Source organism: Phaethon aethereus (assembly GCF_964289735.1).
Source record: "Phaethon aethereus genome assembly, chromosome: 1".
In the NCBI taxonomy this organism is placed as follows: Eukaryota; Metazoa; Chordata; class Aves; order Phaethontiformes; family Phaethontidae; genus Phaethon; species Phaethon aethereus.
In genome coordinates, this window is record NC_138575.1 from 89,342,350 (window position 1) to 89,362,020 (window position 19,671).

Consider the following 19,671-nt stretch of genomic DNA (forward strand, 5'->3'; position numbering starts at 1 on the left):
TAGACTTGCATGGGGTTGTTGTGACTGAAGTGCAGGACCTGGCACTTAGCCGTGTTGAACCTCATACAATTGACCTTAGCCCATCGATCCAGTCTGTCCAAATCCCTCTGCAGAGCCCTCCTACCCTCGAGCAGTTCAATACTCCCGCCCAACTTGGTGTCATCTGCAAACTTACTGAGAGAGCACTCAAACCCCTCATCCAGATCATCAGTAAAGATATTAAATAAGACTGTCCCCAAAACTGAGCTCTAGGGAACACCACTTGTGACCAGCCACCAGTTGGATTTAACTCCGTTCACCACAACTCTCTGGGCTTGGCCATCCAGACAGTTTTTTACCCAGCAAAGAGTATACCTGTGTAAGCCATGAGCCGCCAGCTTCTCTAGGAGAATACTGTGGGAGACAGTGTCAAAGGCTTTACCAAAGTCCAGGCAGACAACATCCACAGCCTTTCCCTCATCCACTAGGTGGGTCACCTGGTCATAGAAGGAGATCAGGTTGGTCAAGCAGGACCCGTCTTTCATGAACCCATGCTGGCTGGGCCTGATCCCTTGGTTGTCCTTCACATGCCCTGTGAGACCCCTCAGGATGCACCTCTCCATAATCTTCCCCAGTACCAAGGTCAGGCTGACAGGCCTCTAGTTCCCCAGATCCTCTTTTCAGTCCTTCTTGTAGATGGCTGTCACATTGGCAAGCCTCCAGTCATCTAGGATGTCCCCTGTTAACCAGGACTGCTGATAAATGATGGAGAGTGGCTTGGCAAGCTCCTCTGCCAGCTCCCTCAGTACTCTTGGGTGGGTCCCATCAGGCCCCATAGGCTTGTGAGTGTCTAGGTGACGTAGCAGGTCCTTAACTGCTTCTTCCTGGATTATGGGGAGTTTATTCTGTTCTCCATCCCTGTCTTCCAGCTCAGGGGGCTGAATACGCTGAGGACAACTGGTCTGAGTATTAAAGACTGAGGCAAAGAAGTCATTAAGTACCTCAGCCTTTTCCTCATCCTCGATGACAATGTTCCACCCCACATCCAATAAAGGATGGAGATTCTCCTTGGCTCTCTTTTTGTTGTTAATATATTTGTGAAAACATTTTTTGTTAGCCCTTATGACCATGGACAGATTGAGTTCTAGTTGAGCTTTTGCCTTTCTAATTTTCTCTCTGCATGACCTAATGAGATCCTTGTACTCTTCTTGAGTTGCCTGCCCCTTCTTCCAAAGGTGATAAACTCCTTTATTTCCTGAGTCCCAGCAAAAGCTCCCTCTTCAGTCAGGCTGGTCATCTTCCCTGCCAGCTCATCTTATGGTACATGGGGGCTGCCTGCTCCTGTTAAGATTTCCTTCTTGAAGAATGTCCAGACTTCCTGGACCCTTTTGCCCTTCAGGACTTTCTCCCAAGGGACTCTCACAACCAGTTCTGAACACGCTGAAATGTGCCCTCCGAAAGTCCATGGTAGTGGTTTTGCTGACCTTCCTCCTTACTTCACCAAGGATTGAGAATTCTATCATTTCATGATCGCTAAGCCCAAGACGGCCTCCAACCACCCCATCTCCCACCAGTCCTCTGTTTGTAAACAGCAGGTCAAGCGGGGTACCTCCCCTGGTAGCCTCACTTACTAGCTGTGTTAGGAAGTTATCTTCCACACACTCCAGGAATCTCCTAGACTGTTTCCTCTCTGCTCTGTTGTATTTCCAGCAGATGTCCAGTAAGTTGAAGTCCCCGACAAGAACAAAGGCTAGTGATTGTGGGACTTGTGCCAGTCATTTGGAGAATGCTTCATCTGCCTATCTGTAGCTCCTCATTTTTTCAGATAAGGCTTGGCTATAACATCATTCTTTTGATAATTTTAAGGTTTATCAGGGCCTGAAGGAAGTTTTGAAAGAAATATTCATGCCTTTAAGAATCCAAGCTGAAGTGATGTAGAGAAGTCATGTCATCTTACTAAAATTTGTACAGAATGTACAGTACAGAGTGGCTTTGGGTGGGTATTAATGTGCTTCCACTAGGCCCCATAGAAACAATTTTAGCAGTTCCATTGTTTTTGCTCCCTACTGCCTTGTGAGGGAGCAGAAGACATCAGGTACCTGTATAGGATATCTATTCTTTGCTGCCTTGTTACTCACTGCTAATGAGAAGACAAAGGAAGATATAAATTGCCTCCAAAGACTAACAACCATGAAAAGTGTCCTTGTTTAGTATGCATAGTAGCTTTATATTATGAATTGCTAGCACTGCTGTTAAATTCTGATTTTATTGACTGGGATTTGTCTCATGAGTCCCAAGGATATTTACAAAATAGCAATAGTTGCAGATTGCTTCAAAGGAGAAGTTGTTGAGGTATTTTGCGCTTGGTCATTTGTGCTGTATTTAATTTTAGTCATGATTGTACTGAGCTGAAGCCATTCTGAACAATTAACCACATTCATTGTGCATCCACACAGTTGGACTTAATAATAAACAAATTGATTCTGACTCACAGAAGAAAAATTGTCTTCAGTGGATTGATTTCCAGTCTGAAGATAATAAGGAACTATCTAACAACGGAAAAGGTAATGTGACCTTGCTACTTCCTTTAGTTGTGCTGAGGAAGACAGTGAAGAGGAACCTATAGCCCTAAGAAGGGACAGCACCCTGCAAACCTTTCACCTTAGGCTACAAGAAAAACACAACTATTGTTTTATGGAGAGGTAATTGTTTCTTCATTCTTCCTGCCAGTTCCGCCTAGAAGTCCATACCAAGAGAAAATTAAATCAAGCAATGCCAAAACTTCTGGAGACTATTCTAAATGAACATTGTGTAGTGAAACAACTGTGTCAGGAATTTCTATCTTTCCTGAAGAACACAGCAATTAAGGGTCTCAAGGACCTCACGCTAAAGCTTTGGTTTGTGTCTTGCGACAAAGTGGTGCCAGCTCCATTTCTCCATGTCAAGAACATGTAGGTCTATGAAACTTTCCTACTGAGGAAAAAACCAAACCAAAAAAAACCAAACCAAAGAAAACCAAACAACAAAAGAAAAAAAGAACAAAAGAGAAAAAAAATTTACTCAAGAGTAGTCTGAGCTATTGCTTATGTATGACTATGTCTTGAACTCAAAGACAATCTGTATCTGTTTCTAGTAGCTAACAGTCATTTTATCATTCATCCCTAATATATTATCACCTCTCTGAAATGGAATATTTCTACTTTTGAGTAATCTTGAGATTATTTGCATCAATGTCTTTTGTCATTTAAGTATGAACAGGTCACTGATTATTAGAACTGACTATTATCAACTTGTCATGATTATTAGCATAATCGTAACTGTTGAATGGCAGGCAGTTTTTCTTTTCAGCATGTATGCATTGGCATTTTTGGATCTCTTTAAGTCACTATGCAGACATCTGTCATCTTTGTTAGAAATCATTAATGCTCAGTAATTGTATGTTGCTAATGCTTTTTCTTCCTGCAGTAACTGAGGCATCAAAATATGTAGTTCAGTTTCAGTACTAGCAGTGATATAGTGGACTAGTTTTCCTCTGGTTTTGATTTTGCTTTATGCAATATATGTACTGGACTGTGGTGGCTGCTTCCTCAGTAAATCTTTCTCCAAATTCCTAAGTTCTTTTATGTTTACCTAATGTTACAAGAAGAGGAGAGAGAAGCATGTTGCCAACCTTGTGCTCCAGGTGGTAGCAGCATTTGCACAGCCCTGTCTGTATATTGAGCACAGGCAGATGTCAGTGTCAGGCTACCTTTTTTTCCTGCCGTTTTTCTCCCTTGAATGAATCCCATGAGCTGAGGAGTGGCCAAAGGACTTTGAAGTGTGTTGGGTTAGTAGGCATAAGAAAGAATCTTAACGATAAATAGAATATAGAACCGTGTTTTGTTGTTAGTGCAGGATCTGCATTAATTGTATGTATGTGTTCCATAGTTGCTGGAGAGATACAGGGACTTCAGCAGGCAGTTTCTGTTGTCTTAAGATAAATAACCATGCTGGATGAATTAAATCACCTGATACATGTCTGAATAAGTGTATTTCTGCATGGGCCATAAAAGGAATCTACCCAATTAACTTAGACTAGAGTCAAGCTTCAAGAAGACTTGTTTTTAATTACGTAATGCTTAACCTTTTGCATTGGTACTGAAACATTGCTATGTGTATTTCTACAGAAGTAATAAGCCCAAAGAAAGCAGGCACTCAATGAAACTTCTCATCTGTACTTCAGGATGAATTTGGATATGCCCCTTGCCAACTAAAAGGACTAGTGTGAGCTGGTATTACCAGTTGATGAGGGTTTTGACAGGGAGTCCATCTAGCAAACATGAACCTGTTGGGCAGGGAGCAGTCAGCAGTGAGTCAGCTCATACTTGCAGCTAATCCTTTGAAACTATTACAGCTAATATCATGTCTCAGCTAAGACACAGTAACTTATTCTGTGTGTGTGCTGTCTGGCCAGCTTTAAGCAGGATGAAATAGGATACCTTAAACTACCATTAGAGCATGTATGTCCTGACACTAAACTCCTCCTTAAAGAGAAGCAATAACAGAAATGCTGCTACAACTAGCATTCTGGTTATAATCAGCTTCTCCAAACAAGTTTTACTCCTGACTTGTATTCTTCCTGCTGACTTCTAGGTCGTTTGCTACAGAAGACTTCAGTCTGATGCCTGTAAATATTTTGCAATGTATATGAAATTGTCCCAATGAGGTTATAAAAAGACTGTTTCTCTGACCGTAATTTGCAGTATCCCTATATAGTAAAAAAAAAAGAATTTTGTTTAGCTGTTGGATGTCCTTGATCTAATCTGTTTTTGTTGTGTTTTGAACAGGTGATGAACCAGATGATGGTGCCCATCATTACTTTATAATTTTGGATTTCCACAACCCTCAGCTGTTGCCTGTGATGTCCGAGCTTGGGATTAACATTTCAAGTGTAATTAGAATTTCTTCTGAGAATTATAAGCCATTGCAGACATACTTGGAAGAAACTAAACTTCAGGAACAATCTTTACTTTCACCTGAAGGTAATAATGGTCATAAGAAGAATATTTGTGTAGAAAGGAGGCTATTTTATATCCAAGTATAGACTGTTTCTGCTGTGCTTTTCTCCCTCTCTGTGCCTTGTGTTTGTGCATACTACCTGTGAGCAGCTGTGTTTGCCAGTGCAAAAATCGTATTGCCATTGGTTTGGTCACCAAACCAAGTGGTTTGCCAGTGCAAAAACTTGCCTCAGCTGGACAGTGGAAAGAGGGACTAACTAAACAGGCAGTGGTTGCAGCTGTAGTTTTCTGCAGTAGCCACCAAAGAACAGCATTTTACTAAATGCATACATATATGAATTATTAGCCAGGAAGATGTGTTGCTAAGCAAACATGGCTCATTTGGTATTTTCAAAGGAAGTGCACAGCTGGCTACTTTGGGACTGTGGCCCCAGCCAGAGAAGAATATGCCACAGAATAACATCCTGCAATTGTACTCGGCTGTCCCCAGGCTGTAAGACCTCTCTTGAACTGGGATCCTGGTGAACAGCAAGCTAAATATGAGTCATAAATGAAAGGTAACCGTACTGAGCTGTAGTAACATAGTGTCCTGGTTTTGGCTGGGGTGGTGTTGTTTTTAATTCCTGATAGCTTGTATAGTGTTGTGCTTTGGAGTTGGTATGAGACTAATGTTGATAACACAATGAAGTTTTCAGTTGTGGCTAAGTAGTTGTAGTGGTTGTACTAAGTCAAAGACTTTTCAGCTTCCCATGCTCTGCCAGAGGGTGGTGCACAAGAAGCCGGGAGGGGGCATGGCCAGGACAGCTGACCCAGATTGGCCAAAGAGATATTCCTTACCCTAGAATGTCATGCCCAGTACATAAACTGGAGTTGGCCAGGGGGCAGGAATCGCTGCTTGAGAACAGACTATCAATCACCAGGTGGTGAGCAATTGCTGCCTTGGTCAGCACTTGTTCTTGTACATTCCTTTGTCAGTGTTGTTATTATTATTGTTATCATTGTTGTTTCCTGTTGTCTTGCTGTCCTATTAAACTGTTTTTATCTCAACCCACGAGTTTTTTCTGATTCTCTCCCCTGTCCCACCATAGGAGGGGAGTGAGCGAGTGGCTGTGTGGTACTTAATTGTTAGCGAGAGCTAAACCATGACATATAGCCAGTAGATAAAGGAAAGTGGTTATTCTGGGTTACTTGGCTCTCATGAGACCAGAGCTCTGAGCTCCATAGTACAAGAAAGATGCTAATAAACTTGAGTGAGTCCAGCAGCCAGCCACCTTAGGAGGACTGGCTGAAGGATCTTGGCTTGCTTGACCTGGAGAAGAGAAGGCTTACGGGGACCTAATAGCATCCTTCTAAATCCTCTGAGAAGGTTACAGAGAGCACAGAGCAAGAGTCATCCCTGAGGTACTTGGAAGAAATAGAGGTTGTGATCATGAATGGCCTTTGGAAATCCCAGGCCCCACAGACAAGGGGAAGGTCTGGAGCAAGGAAGGCATGGATTCACCAAAGGGAAGTAATTCTTAACCAACTTGATAACCTTCTATGATAAAACGACCGGCTTGGTAGGTAAGGGGTAGTGAATATTGTCTGCTTTGACTTCAGTAAGGCCTTTGGCACTGTCTCCTCATAAAGAACCTGGCGAAGTATGGGCTGGATAAGCAAACACCGAGGTAGATTGAAAACTGGCTGAATGGCCTGGCCCTCAGGGTAGTGATCAGTGATATGAAGCCTAGTTGGAGGCCAGTAACTAGTGGTGTACCCCAGGTAGCAATACTGGGTCCAGGCCTGCTCAACATCTTCATTAATGATCAGGATAGTGGGGCAGAATATACCCTCAGCAAGTACTCTGATGATGCAAAACTAGGAAGAGTGGCTGAAACACCGGAGGGTTGTGCTGCTGTTCAGAGAGACCTCGACATGCTGGAGAAATGGGCTGGCATGAAGCTCATGAAATTCAACAAGGGCAAGGGCAAAGTCCTGCACCTGGGGAGGAATAACCCTGTGCATGTTCATGGTGGTCACTGGCCGGCTGGAAAGCTTGGCAGAAGAGGACCTGGGGAGGTCCCTGGTGAACACCAAGCTGAACATGAGCCAGCAATGTGCCTTTGTAGCAAACAAGGCTAATGGTATTCTGGACTGTGTCAGGCCAAGGGAGTTGATCCTTCCTTTCTACTCAGCACTGGTGAGGCCACACCTGGAGTCCTGTGTCCAGTCCTGGGCTCCCCGGTATAGGAAATATATGAAGCTACCGGATAAAGTCCATCAAACAACTGCAAAGGTGTTTAAGGGACTGGAGCATCTCTCATATAAGGAGAGGATGAGAGAGCTGGGAATGTTTACCCTGGAGAAGAGAAAGCACAGAGGGATCTCATCAATGTGAGAGCAGTGGACTTGTACCAGGTGCTCTCCAGAGGTCCCTTCCAACATGAATCGTTCTGTGATTCTGTAACTGAAATACAAAATTCTGGCAAGATATAAAGCAGGGGGTGGGAATTACCCCAAAGACAGCCAAGGATTGCATCAAGTTGCCTGTAGATGTTGTGGGATCTCTGTCTTTGGAGATTTTCAAGACTGAGCTAGATAAAGCCCTGAGCCTGTTGTCTGAATTTCATGTTGACTGTTCTTTGAGTAGGAGATTGAGGTTCCTTCCAATCTGAATTATTTTAAATCTAAGTCCAAGTCTGGTGATAAATAAGTATAGGTGAGAAAACTGAGTTGGTAGACATAATTGTTCATAAATGTGTTTTTTGACTAATAATTATGGTTGTAATTATAACTGTGTATATTGACTTTCTACAATGTTCTCTGTGGTGCTGGGAAATCCCTTGTAATGTATTCTGACACTGTTGAGATGGCATGAGTAACCCAGTAAATGAGAGCAACATTGTCCTGTGTTTGTTGGGCAGGAGAGAGGGTTATGAGGGTTGCTTACGTTGCAGTGCTGAAGGATGTGAGATGTGACGGTGCGACTCACTACCATTCTGACCACTGATGGATACAAATCCTTTACTAATGAGTGTTGTGAAGGCTGAACTCTCTCTGTTCCTGCCTTCCCATTTGTGTTGACAAAATGAGATACTCGTATTGCCTCATGACAAATGCTGCAGGTTAGATTGTGTGGGTACTAGGTAATCTGTCCCCAAAGGTGCCAAGGTGAGGTAACATGAATCACACAGATCTATCCTTTAAGACTTGGTTTTAAGGTTAAATTAAGACAAACATTTTTCAGCAGTGATACAGGTATAATTAATTGTGCCTTGGAGCAGGCATTAATTGAAGTATTTCATAGTTGAATGACTTACAAAATAGGTCATGGTTAACAATTTCAATAATATAGAGATACTTTTAGAAGGGAAGACATTAACCTGTAAATGCAATCATGTTACAGTGTTTCTGCTGTTCCCAACATAAATGCACATGAATCATGGATTAGGGACCACAGCTTTCACGTTCTTTTCCTTCTCAGTTGTTTGCATCCCCTAATGGCTTTCATTTTGTGATGTTACCAAGTAAAGCACTTAGTACCCTTTCGTATGGTTAGTTTTCTGTTCTTCTAATCACTCTGGTAGCTGTGCTACTAATTTGGCTTTTCTGAGAGCTAATGAGAGAACTCAGACCAATCTCTCAGCCTGACAAAATGGAATTAATTTTTCTCTGTTTCTGCTGCCCTGACACATCCTAGTGGTTCCAGGATTTCTGTTTTCACAGTGATGGTTCAAAATCACTGCAATGTATTAGTATATACTAGATGCTTTTCTTCCACTGTTGCATGATGATGACAGATTTTGTTGTTGTTGTTGTTCCAAAGTCATGTAATGGACTGCTGAGTACTGTCTCATTTCTATTACTGAAGACTTCAAGGTAACTCAGTTCCTCTGTGGGGTTGTTGCAAACATCTTCTGTATTGACAGTTTCTCTCAGCTCCTGCACTTTCTTTCGGGGTAACTCATGAAAACTTTAATTCATTCTGAGAGGGTTTACATAATGAAAATATATGTAGGAAAGAAAAGCCTTAGGACTGCAGGCAAAAGAATTAAGAGGGGAGGCAGTAGTCAAGGGCGGAGCATCTTATGATTGATCCTGGCAAGCCGTGATGTTTCTGTGAAAGGGGAAGCCTAAGTGTCATAAACATTTTTGTGTATTTTTTATTATTAAACTATGGGGCAGAGTTAGTAAAATGATATTATTCTTCTCTTGTAAAACAGGAATGCCTAGCTATGATGCTATTAGCACAGTGCCATTCACCTTTCATTCAAAAATGCAAAGAGATTAATCCATTGACTGAGCAGCCCTAGATGCTGTTACACTGCCAAGATGTGCTTTCAAAGCTGGGTTCGTTAGGGGAACATTGCTACAAGTGAGGTATTGTCCTGAATTAGAGGATATCTTTCATGAGCAGGTGAAAAACAAAGAGAAAGGATGATCCTGTGACTGAAATGAGCTGTTAGGAGCATAGAACTGTTTAAGATCAAGGGACCATCTAGGCCAGTCTGTCTCCAGAAGCTGGAGACTCAGCTTGGGTCATAAACTGATGCCCAAGGGGTACTAAAGGAAAGGAATGGAAGAAAAAGGAAAAGAGTAGTAGGTATAGCATATATCGAACTTCTCATACATCACCTAGCCACCAGTTACTTTCAAGTCAGGGAATTTTCCTGATCCTGGTGTGGTTTGTCTTTTTGGTAAACCTCAATGAATTTTGTTTGTTTTTTTCCTAAGTACTTGTTCAGTCTCCCCTTGAACTTACGAGAATGTCTTATACCTACAGAATATTTTGGCAGAGTTGACAGGTCTTCTACCCAGTTTCTGGAGTCACTTAATGGGACATATCTTCCAAATCATGATAAAACCATTTTTTAAGCTAATTGGCAAACATTTCTGATGGCTGCTATGGGAGACATATATAACTTGGAAAACCTAAAGGAGATCAGCATTTTTGGAAGACTCCACAGCTTCACTGAGTTATTTTGTTTCAAACCTGTGGGGGCCACTGGAATTATACCTTGGCCTTCATACTTAGGTTTTAGCAGTGCTGAGCACCCGTAAGTCTAAATGAAGGCAAGTCACTGCAGGTTTAGTGTCCTTCCATGTCTTAAAATAGGCTACAAAAAGTATGGTTGATCTTGGATTCCAGAGTGTGATTGTAAGTTTGGCATTAAGAGATAACTTTTTTTTTTCCTCTGTAGCTAGAGCACCTTTGAAAATTGATCATTACTATGCAGAAAAAATGGAAACCATACAACTTCTAGGCTCGCTATTCATAGTCATACTGTACCTTAATCTCCTTTTGCCCCAATTTCCACACCAAAAAATTGTGATAAGGCTTTTTTAGCCTGTACTTAAAGAACAGGTTCATCAAGGTAGGTCCTGGCAGCTTTGGAAAAGTGCCCCCTGGAATTTTTGCAATTCTGAGGTTTCAAACATTCACTGCTGTTGTTTAGTTTGGGTGTGAGAGATAGGGAAGGAGAGGTAGTGGGGTGGTTCTAGTTTTGGGTTTGGGGTTGTTTTGGGTTTTTTGTGTTTTGTGGTTTGTTGTTTTTTGTTTGGGTTTTTTTTTTTCCTGAAAGAAACTACAGTGTTTTGCTGAGACTTTATCTTCCTAGAGTTTTTGAATCCCAAAGTTGGGTGTCGGATTTTTGCTGAGACTCTGAGGATGGGAATATTTTAACAGTATTTAGGGATGACTAATTTGTGCTTTCTATAAAAGGGAGACATTGTACCATGATTTATCTAATACTTACAAATTTTAGTTGTAGAAGCAAAGAAAAGAAAGAAAGAGGAAGCTATGAAAGAGCTGGAAACATTTTGGAAATACCTGGAGCCAGTTCTGAACAGTGGAAAGCATGGATCAAGTCTCTTCGATGTTGCCAGACTTCATCATCTAGTTAAGGAGAGTGCCTTTCCCCCTGATTGGTCTGACAGAGAAACGCTGGTCAGTAGATTCTGTTTTCACAATGTCTGGCATGTTTTGGGGTTTGTAACAGTTAAGACAAATTTAGAAATGAGAGGAATTTTAGCTTAGTCTTCTATGAAACAGAACTAGAGTAGTTAGTATATTTGTAATCTTGAAAAAAAATTTTTTTATGTGTCCAACAAGTTTATTCAGCATGTATTCACAAGGAGTCCTTTGAATAAAATACCTGACTTGGAGTTTCTTAATACTTTAGGCCACAGCAACAGAGTTTTAAAATAGTTTGAGGTATTAAATTTATTCAGCACCTTTACATAGACCCAATTTGGATCTCATTAGAGAGTCAAATGTCAGTATGAAATAACACAGAAATTATATTTTTGTCCTCATAACAGCAGGTATACTTACTGTATCTCAGAACCGTCACATGAGAACAAATTAAAATGAATGCAAGAATGTTTTTTTGATACAAAGTGTTGTTTTTAGCATACCCAGTACCACTTCTTTTTGTCCAACCTGAAACATGGCTCTGGCTTATTATAGCCTGCTGAGTCAGTCTGTTACTGGGCACTGGAAGGAAAAGTGAACCATGAGAAATTTTGTCCAACCTACGTTCTCAAGACAAAAGGATCCAGTATTTTTCGATCCACAATGGCAGCAGTAAAAAATATAAACTGCTAAAGCAAAATAAAGCAACATGCCATAATTTAACCTATTGTATTTGTGGTGTGTATTGTTAGGGTTAAAGGGCAGACTACACCCTCCTAACACTTATTTATAGTACACTGAATCCTGTGTGTAAACAGTCTGGTGAGCTAAGAAGTACCCTTGATCCTGAAGGGGTCAGAACTGAGTTTGGCTAAATCCACAGTGGTTTCCAAGGCATTCACTAAAAATGCCTCAGTTGTGGAAATGTGTAGGCTTGCTGCTTACAACGTTACTTATCATTCTACTCTTGATCTAATCTTAAAATATGAAGCCTATTTTGGGAACGAAATTTTTAAATTTTGTCTATCCTCCCCATAATCACATCTTGTAGGGAACTGTTGCTACTCATGAATATCCTGCAAGCAGCTATGTTATAGCTCAAATAAAAGAAAAATGATTTGTCACTGAAATTGTGCCAGCAGATTGTAGTTGTAATTTCACGTTCTTCTGTATCTCAGAATTCAGCACAGCTCTAAAGAAGTAGGAACATTTTAACATTTAACATTTTAAAGAAACAGATGGGAAGAATGTAAGTTGTAAAATCATAGGTGGATAGAGTAAGTCTGTTCTAGTGGATTTCCTGGAGAGCCTCCAAGTCCTAGCTTGCTGCACCTTTGAAGTCCAAGATATGCAGAAGGAAAACTCTTGTGACAAATTGTTAGACATTGTTAGAAAAATGATAGAGTATTATATGCAGCAACTCATCACCACTTTGACATTTCAAGTATTTAGAAAGGAAAATACTTTTGAAAATGTTTGTTAAAGAGTCACTAGTGGTTACACTCATAGAACTTTTGACAAGCATCTGTGTCCGTCCTGACAAGAGGAGAGAGCAAGTAAATTCAATCACAAAACTGTAATTATACATATAATATGGCTATACATATAATGTGGCTAAACTCTGTATGTGTCCCATTGAGTAGAGCCAGGTTGTGTTACTTGTAACTTTGTAAAAATTATTGTTTTGTTTAAAAGATTGTGCATTCAAAGCACAACAGTACTTTAACGGAAGTTTTCATGTGCTCTAGTGATGTCTTATAAGTAATATATAAATGGAAGGTTTTTATACTAACCCATTTTTCAGAAGAGTATTGAATTGGAAAAATGAAGGTGCAAGAATATTAACTTCGAAAATTCTGTTTTCACAAATAAACTTATGTCCCAAATATCTCCTGTAGTCCTTAAATGTTATGAAAACTGAGACAAGTATTCCATAACTGATCAGCGATTTGGGGTGCTTGTTTTGAAGTGCCATAAAGAGGGTCTGAATTGAAAAAAGCAGATACTTAATAATTCATAAGGGTTGGTTAATATATTTAGTGCTTAATGACAGTTGTGCTTCTTCACCATATTTCATTTTAGGAAATTTAAAATTGAGATATCCAATGTTGATACCACCTGTTAGAGGCAAACTTCTTAATACAAGAGACTTCCCCTACTTTCACAAAGGTGAAATAATCACTCAGAAAAGGGCTATTGACAGAAATTGTCTAAAAATTGTAATGATTTCATCTTTTCCACATCTAAAATGTACAGGGGAAGATTATGTCCATTAAATCCAGTGAAACTTGAGTGTGGCATGTGGTCTCAGATAGGGTTTTGGTATTAGTACAACAGCATTTCACATTTAAAACAGAGGTTAGTATTATTCTTTTTATTCCTCCCAAACCTCAGTGAAAAGCACAGTACAGCACCTCAAGAACCTTGAGTGTTTCCTTGTCAGACTTCAGCAGATACAGCACTCTGCCTTTGGGCATTCGCCTGGTATGCTGACATTCCTTTGCTTGTACAACTATGGAATTCAGAGTTCAGTACTTGAGGCTTTTATTTAAAAGGGAAACTGAAAGAAAGAAAATAATATGAAATGACATCGATTAGTTGGTTGGGGTTTTTTATTATTATTTTTTATCCTTCTAGGGCAGGAGAATAGTTTCCCTTGCAAATATGCTGCATGTTGATCACCAGTAGAAACATGCACATATGATGTAAAACAATATTTTAAGTTACCTCTCTTGTTCCTTCCCATCCAAAAAAGTAACCTAAATGCCAGCTGCAAGAGAGCAGAGCTTCAGATTACTGTTAAGACAAGTTAGATTTTATAACAACTAAAGCAGTTGGGCAATATTCAGTCCATACTGCCTTCATGGTTTAGGCAAATGAAGATGAGGAGGCCTTGTTTTCTTAGAATAACTCTGTAAAACATTTTGAATTAGTGAAGAAAAAATCCCTTGGAAGATTTTTAAACACTTGTAGATCTGCTGGTTAGAGAGATAATGACTCATGTGGCTAAGTTACATGACACTTCTGTATGCAAACTTCATCCTTTGTATCTGATTTTCTGTCGTAGCTTGCATTTGGCACTGCACTGTTTGAAAGCATTGCTTGTTTAATGTATGACTGCCTGGACTGGAGAAGACAGCATTGTAACTACTTGGAAAACACCAAGTTTATTAATGTGCCTGCCTTATCAGAGAGCAAATTGACACAACCAGTTGTAACAGAGGCAAGGATCCTTTGCCCTTTACCATGCTTCTTGTAGAGAATAAGTAGTTATAGACTAGAATTGCCTGTCTTTAATTCTGTGCTTAAAAATTCACCTTCAAAAAATCACTCCATGTGTAGTTTTTTCTGAATGAAATTGGGATTTTTGTCTTCAGCATTTAAAACATAAAAAATGGAAAAAAGTAGCAGAGCATTGGGGAAACAAAAAAAGGAAAATTTGAAGGATCATAAGGTGCTGGCATGAAGTACCAGAGGTGTAAAAATTACTTAAATAGCTTCAGATGACACCTTCGTGTGTCTGGAAAAATTGGTATGCCTGCACAGAGCTACTATGTCTTGTTGCAGATCTGTGAACTATCCAGAAAAGATTATTAGCTCTATCCAATATTATTTTCTTTATGGTAGACAAAAGCTTAAGTGGAAATGAACTAGTGGCAGGGGAAAAAATGGGCTTACTCCATTTTGTAGCAGTACTACTGAATGCTCATTTAAAGCATTCATAAAACTACGTTCTTACTATCTTCTTCCATTCAGTTAGGTGGGGTTTGCCTCCCAGTCATTTAAAATTCTAGCATGAGTGTAGGATAAGTAACCAAAGCTAAATGAAATTAATTTCTCCCACCTATGTGTGCAATCCTCATGTGTTCCACTGTTTCTGGGTTTTTTTAATCTTTATTTTTGTTCCTTTAGGTACAAGCAGCATCACGGATTACATCTTCAAAGAAAAAAGGGCAAGCAGAAGAAATTCTGCCATCAGTAATTTTGTCACAGGGTATGTCTAAAGGATTAAAGCACTGGTCTCCTAGCTGTTCACTCTGTCATACCATTCATTCATTTGACAGCACAAATCCTTGAAATTATTTGCACAGTAAGCTGAAGATGTGATTTGATGTTCTGAGAGTAGTTTCTTAGTGAAAGTCTCTGGAAACTGCAGTGGTGATAACTAAGTTCTTCAGAAAATCACTTTTTCTGTCTGTTCCTAGTCACAGTCAGATTTAAGAGCTCTACAGTAATGGACTTTGGCTTTTTTAAGAAAAATTGCCTGAAGGTTGAACTGGTTGGTAATACAAATGATCATTTCTGACGAAATCTATCTTAATGTTTGGTCTCTTACTATAACAGAGAAAGAAGCTTCTATTTTGGCTACTTCTGTGGACATGAGATACTACAATGACATGCTGAGTCAGATTCCTGAGGAATACTTTTCTGTACCCTTAATGCTGAACTGCATGTTGGAACAGGTGAGAATATTATCTTTATAATTCCTGTGGCTAATTTGGCTTAGACCTGTTATAATGAATTGATCAAAGAACAATAAATCCATCAGTTTCAGCCTAAAATAAGAGACTGTGCATGGAGGCACTGATCAAGGAGGTTCAATACAAAGGAATCACAACTCAAAAGTTACTTCTTTGGGTTTTTTTCATGTTGTGTACTTACACTGTGTATACCAGTGTTATTCCAAATTTTCTTTTGCAAGACTACAGATCCAATATAATCAGAGGAAAAAGTGTAATTTCTTTGTAAGTCAATAACGGTTTTTTATGTCCTGCAACAATGTTATTGATACTGAACTTACTGTTTTACTCAGTATAAAGGTCTTAGGGCAAGCCTAACATAGAAGTGATTTATATCAACGCTAGTGCGAGACAAATCTGACTTTTGTTGAATTCAGGCACAATCTATGTGTTAGCAAAGACCCACAGTATGATTTGGAAATCTTCCTCCTTTTAGAAATTAAATTTCAGCTCAATCTTATTTTTTTTTTACTTTTTGCAATGTAGTCTGAAAATAGACTAAGGCAAAAATATTCAAACTGAGGTCCAACACTTGATACACAATCAGTTTTTAATCATCTGTGTTCATTAACGATTCTTAACATTTCAAGTTGGAAATATTTTTCTTCTCATCCTTCCAAAAGTGAGTAATAGGAGAAAACACTTAATTCTGTTTTCCATAATTTTTGTTTTGGAAAGGAACTAACATGGAGAATTGCATTTTTACTACTTGTAGGAAAAAAAATATGTTTTTCTTTCCTGATAAAATTTATGGATGTGTGTCAGTTTTAATGAAGATAAGCAGCAGTTTTACTGTAATGAAAGCTAATATCTATCATGTCTGCCAGGTTATTGCAAGTGAAGAAGACCTTACACCACCTAGTCTGGTGGTGCCAGAGCCCCGGGCAGATGGGCTGCATCATACCATTGCAGATCATATAGCCTCTGTCCTTCCTTCTCTTCCACTTTCTGCGAGTGAAAAAAAGGTCTGTGTTGTTTGTTGTTCATTTCATTTAGGACAAATAAATCTGGTTATTAGGGTTTAATACATCTTTCTTTTTTAACAGAATCTCTATGACTACTTTTCTCCTAAATACTGTGAAAAAAAGACTGTCACCCCCGAGTATCCTCTCTTATTTAACTACCATGATACACTGGCTCAACGGTTGCACCTGCTGAAGGTATAGTGCCGCTTACTGTATGAAAACAGTTCTGAAGTCCACAGGCAGTGAATACTCAATGCACTAGAAAGGATGGAGTGCTGTTTTTACAAAGCAGAACAGTATAGCCTAGATTCTTCCTGCTGAGCTAGACACACTAACACATGTGTTTAGGTTGCTTAAGAAGCAATGAGTTTCTGCTACTGACAGAGAACACATCACAAACGTAGAGCATTATATTGATTTCAGTGCTCTGTTTGCATTATTAAGAAGAATGTTTAGCCTTTGGCATAGATGAGGGATATTACAGAACTCTGTTGATTTACTCTAGTGCTGATGAAACCGCAGAAAATGAGTTACTAACTTGATAACAGTGATTTAGCATGTAGACTAGATTAAATACTAAGATGTAGAGAAGTATAAGAAAAGATACAGAGTTTGTTAGTGAACACAAAAAGTGTGCTCAGGTTGGCTAAATAGTTGGAGCCAAGAAGTTGCCAAATTCTAACAAAGGCAGGAAGGTTCAGAAACTCCAAGGTTTGATATTATTACAAAGTAACAATTTCCAGACTTTCTGAACTAAAACAACACTGTGAATTTCTCAGTTTTTTTCCAAAGCCAGGGTATAGTTTTACCATTAAACTTTGAAAATACTCTGAAGACAGTAAAAGTGATAATACAGTTCTGGATTTCACAGCTAAGGTGTATCTGCCTGGCTCCATGAATTGCAAATTGTCGGTGGAATACTTTGACAACCACTGATTAAAATGGTATTCAGTAACAAATCAAGCTTGACACATTGGAGGTACTCAAGCAGAAGGCAGGACTGAGTAATCATCAAGAGAGATGCTCCAGCAGGCGTATGGTTGAAGTATATGATGTACTTGCTGCAGAGGAAATTCAGGATATAGCACAATGTTTGAGGAGTGGGTAGAGGAAAAAGATTTGGAAGATAACAGTCAAAGAAAAAGGTACTGTAAGTGTGTAATACTAAAAAGAATGAAGCTTAAAGATACCAGTAGGTCTCATATATATATTATATATATTCATATATTATATATTATATATATTATATATATTCATATATTATATATTATATATAATATATTATATATATTATATATAATATATTATATATATTTATAAAGATAAATACATAGGGATGCTGCAGTCACAGGCTGATCGACAGGTTTACAGGCTTCATTACTGTAAGAAGTAGCTCAGATCAGCTGAAAGATACATGGAAGGTACCTGCTGCTTGTCTGAAAAGATCAGTATATATTTCTGTATTTCAGAATTTTTGAGTCTAGCTAGCACAGGCAAATACCTTTTAACAAGTGTGTGTTGTTATGCCGTCAGTTATTCTCTTATGTATCTCATTTTTCCTCCGTAAAATATCTGACAGCATGATTTAATAACTGTGAGCACATGCTCAAATTTAAGTTTATGTCTATCTGACTTAAGCACATGCTTATGTCTTTTGCTGTAGAAAGACTTCTTTATTCAAACATAATTTTTAGAAATACACTGGTGTGAAAGTTTACTTTAACTCTGGTACTTTGTTTTTTGTTCCAGGTCCAGGAGAACTTAAATCCAGAAAAGATTGAACGTGAAATGATGGATAAACTGCCTCTTACAGAACTTACCCATTTCACCCTTCCTTCAACTGAAAACAACACTAAACGCTTGGCCAGATTTCATGAGCTAATGCATTATTGTACCAGTGGTAAGCTGATTTTCTCTTTCATTGATACAACTTCAATTTTTTACTTCTGGTTGATGATCTTATTAGATAGCAGGAATTTTGGGACAAGTGTTTTTCATCTGCCTAAAACTTTTGCAGAATTTACCATTTTCACATTCTTGCTTATACCTTAGCCTACTATACAAATTAGGGCTAACTTTAAACCTCAGTTTCATGGTTAATGGGCAAGGCTATATGAGCATTAAATATTGTGTGAGCTGAAGGTATGTTAGATCTCATTTATTTGTTTATATTCACAAACAAAAAAACCACTTACTAAATCTGAGGAAAAACAAAAGTTGTACAAATTGCTATTTTGATCCTATGACATAGAATGCATTTTGGGAGACACTGATGTAAGCTGTATGTTTATTTACCAATGCCCTATTGGTGGAGGAGCACATGTATCTTGGGTAGAAGATTTTTATTGGACAAATTACGGCTTTCAGAATGTATTCTGTGTAAGCTGTTGGTGTTAATAATGAAATAGCGTCTGTAATAGTCCCTTTATCAAACCAAGAATACATTCACTTCTTCAACCATAATCACTTCTGCAGTTACATTTTCTTGGAGTGTGCATGACATACACTGTGATACAATCCCAAAGACTGCATAAATACCCTTAGATAGTTTTGCAAGTTTACACTAGACTACCAAGAAATATAAACATCCAAATCCCTTTGGTTATGTTTATGCCATCTTATAAGGCACAGGATTTGAAGGTGCTTTCCCAGCCAGTCAGTCCTGAAATCCGTTGTGTTGGATTTATTTACACTCACTGCATTTTTTCTAATTATTGGTATGTTCATTTTGGACATTAAGTTATTAAGGTATCCACCAGAGGGATGGAACCCTCTCCTATGAGGAAAGACTGAGAGAGTTGGCGTTGTTCAACCTGGAGAAGAGAAGGCTCCAGCAAGACCTTATTGCAGCCTTTCTGTAGTTAAAAGAGGCTTATAAGAGAGATGGGGACAGATGGGCCTGTTGCAGTAGGACAAGGGGTAATGGTTTTACACTAAAAGAGGGCAGATTTAGACTAGATATAAGGAAGAAATTTTTCACAGTGAGGGTCATGAAACACTGCAACAAGTTGTCTAGAGAGGTGGTAGATGCCACATCCCTGGAAACATTCAAGGTCAGGTTGGACGGGGCTCTGAGCAACCTGATTTAGTTGAAGATGTCCCTGCTCATTGCAGGGGGGTTGGGCTAGATGACCTTTAAAGGTCCCTTCCACCCCAAACTATTCTATGATTATAAAGTATTCTGTAATGCTGTAGCATTCCAGCTGATGGGTATCAAATTTGATGGTCTTCACTGGACTGCCAAACTACTGCCAAATACTATACTGCTGAACTCTCCCAACTGTTAACTTAGCTAGCAATGTCTTCACTTTTATCAA

At 39.1% G+C, this 19,671-nt stretch overlaps 1 protein-coding gene across 1 annotated transcript in view; it reads left to right on the plus strand.

The window, feature by feature from the left end:
* Nucleotides 1–19,671, plus strand: part of SPAG17 (sperm associated antigen 17) — a gene marked incomplete at both ends in the record, with an annotated part of 115,938 nt that overhangs the window by 31,310 nt on the left and 64,957 nt on the right. The window contains 8 exons of the mRNA XM_082004477.1: nt 4,806–5,000; nt 10,721–10,902; nt 13,937–14,092; nt 14,782–14,863; nt 15,214–15,332; nt 16,217–16,354; nt 16,436–16,549; nt 18,104–18,254. Coding sequence (XP_081860603.1) covers nt 4,806–5,000; nt 10,721–10,902; nt 13,937–14,092; nt 14,782–14,863; nt 15,214–15,332; nt 16,217–16,354; nt 16,436–16,549; nt 18,104–18,254 — 1,137 coding nt within the window. The remainder of the gene's footprint in view (nt 1–4,805; nt 5,001–10,720; nt 10,903–13,936; nt 14,093–14,781; nt 14,864–15,213; nt 15,333–16,216; nt 16,355–16,435; nt 16,550–18,103; nt 18,255–19,671) is intronic.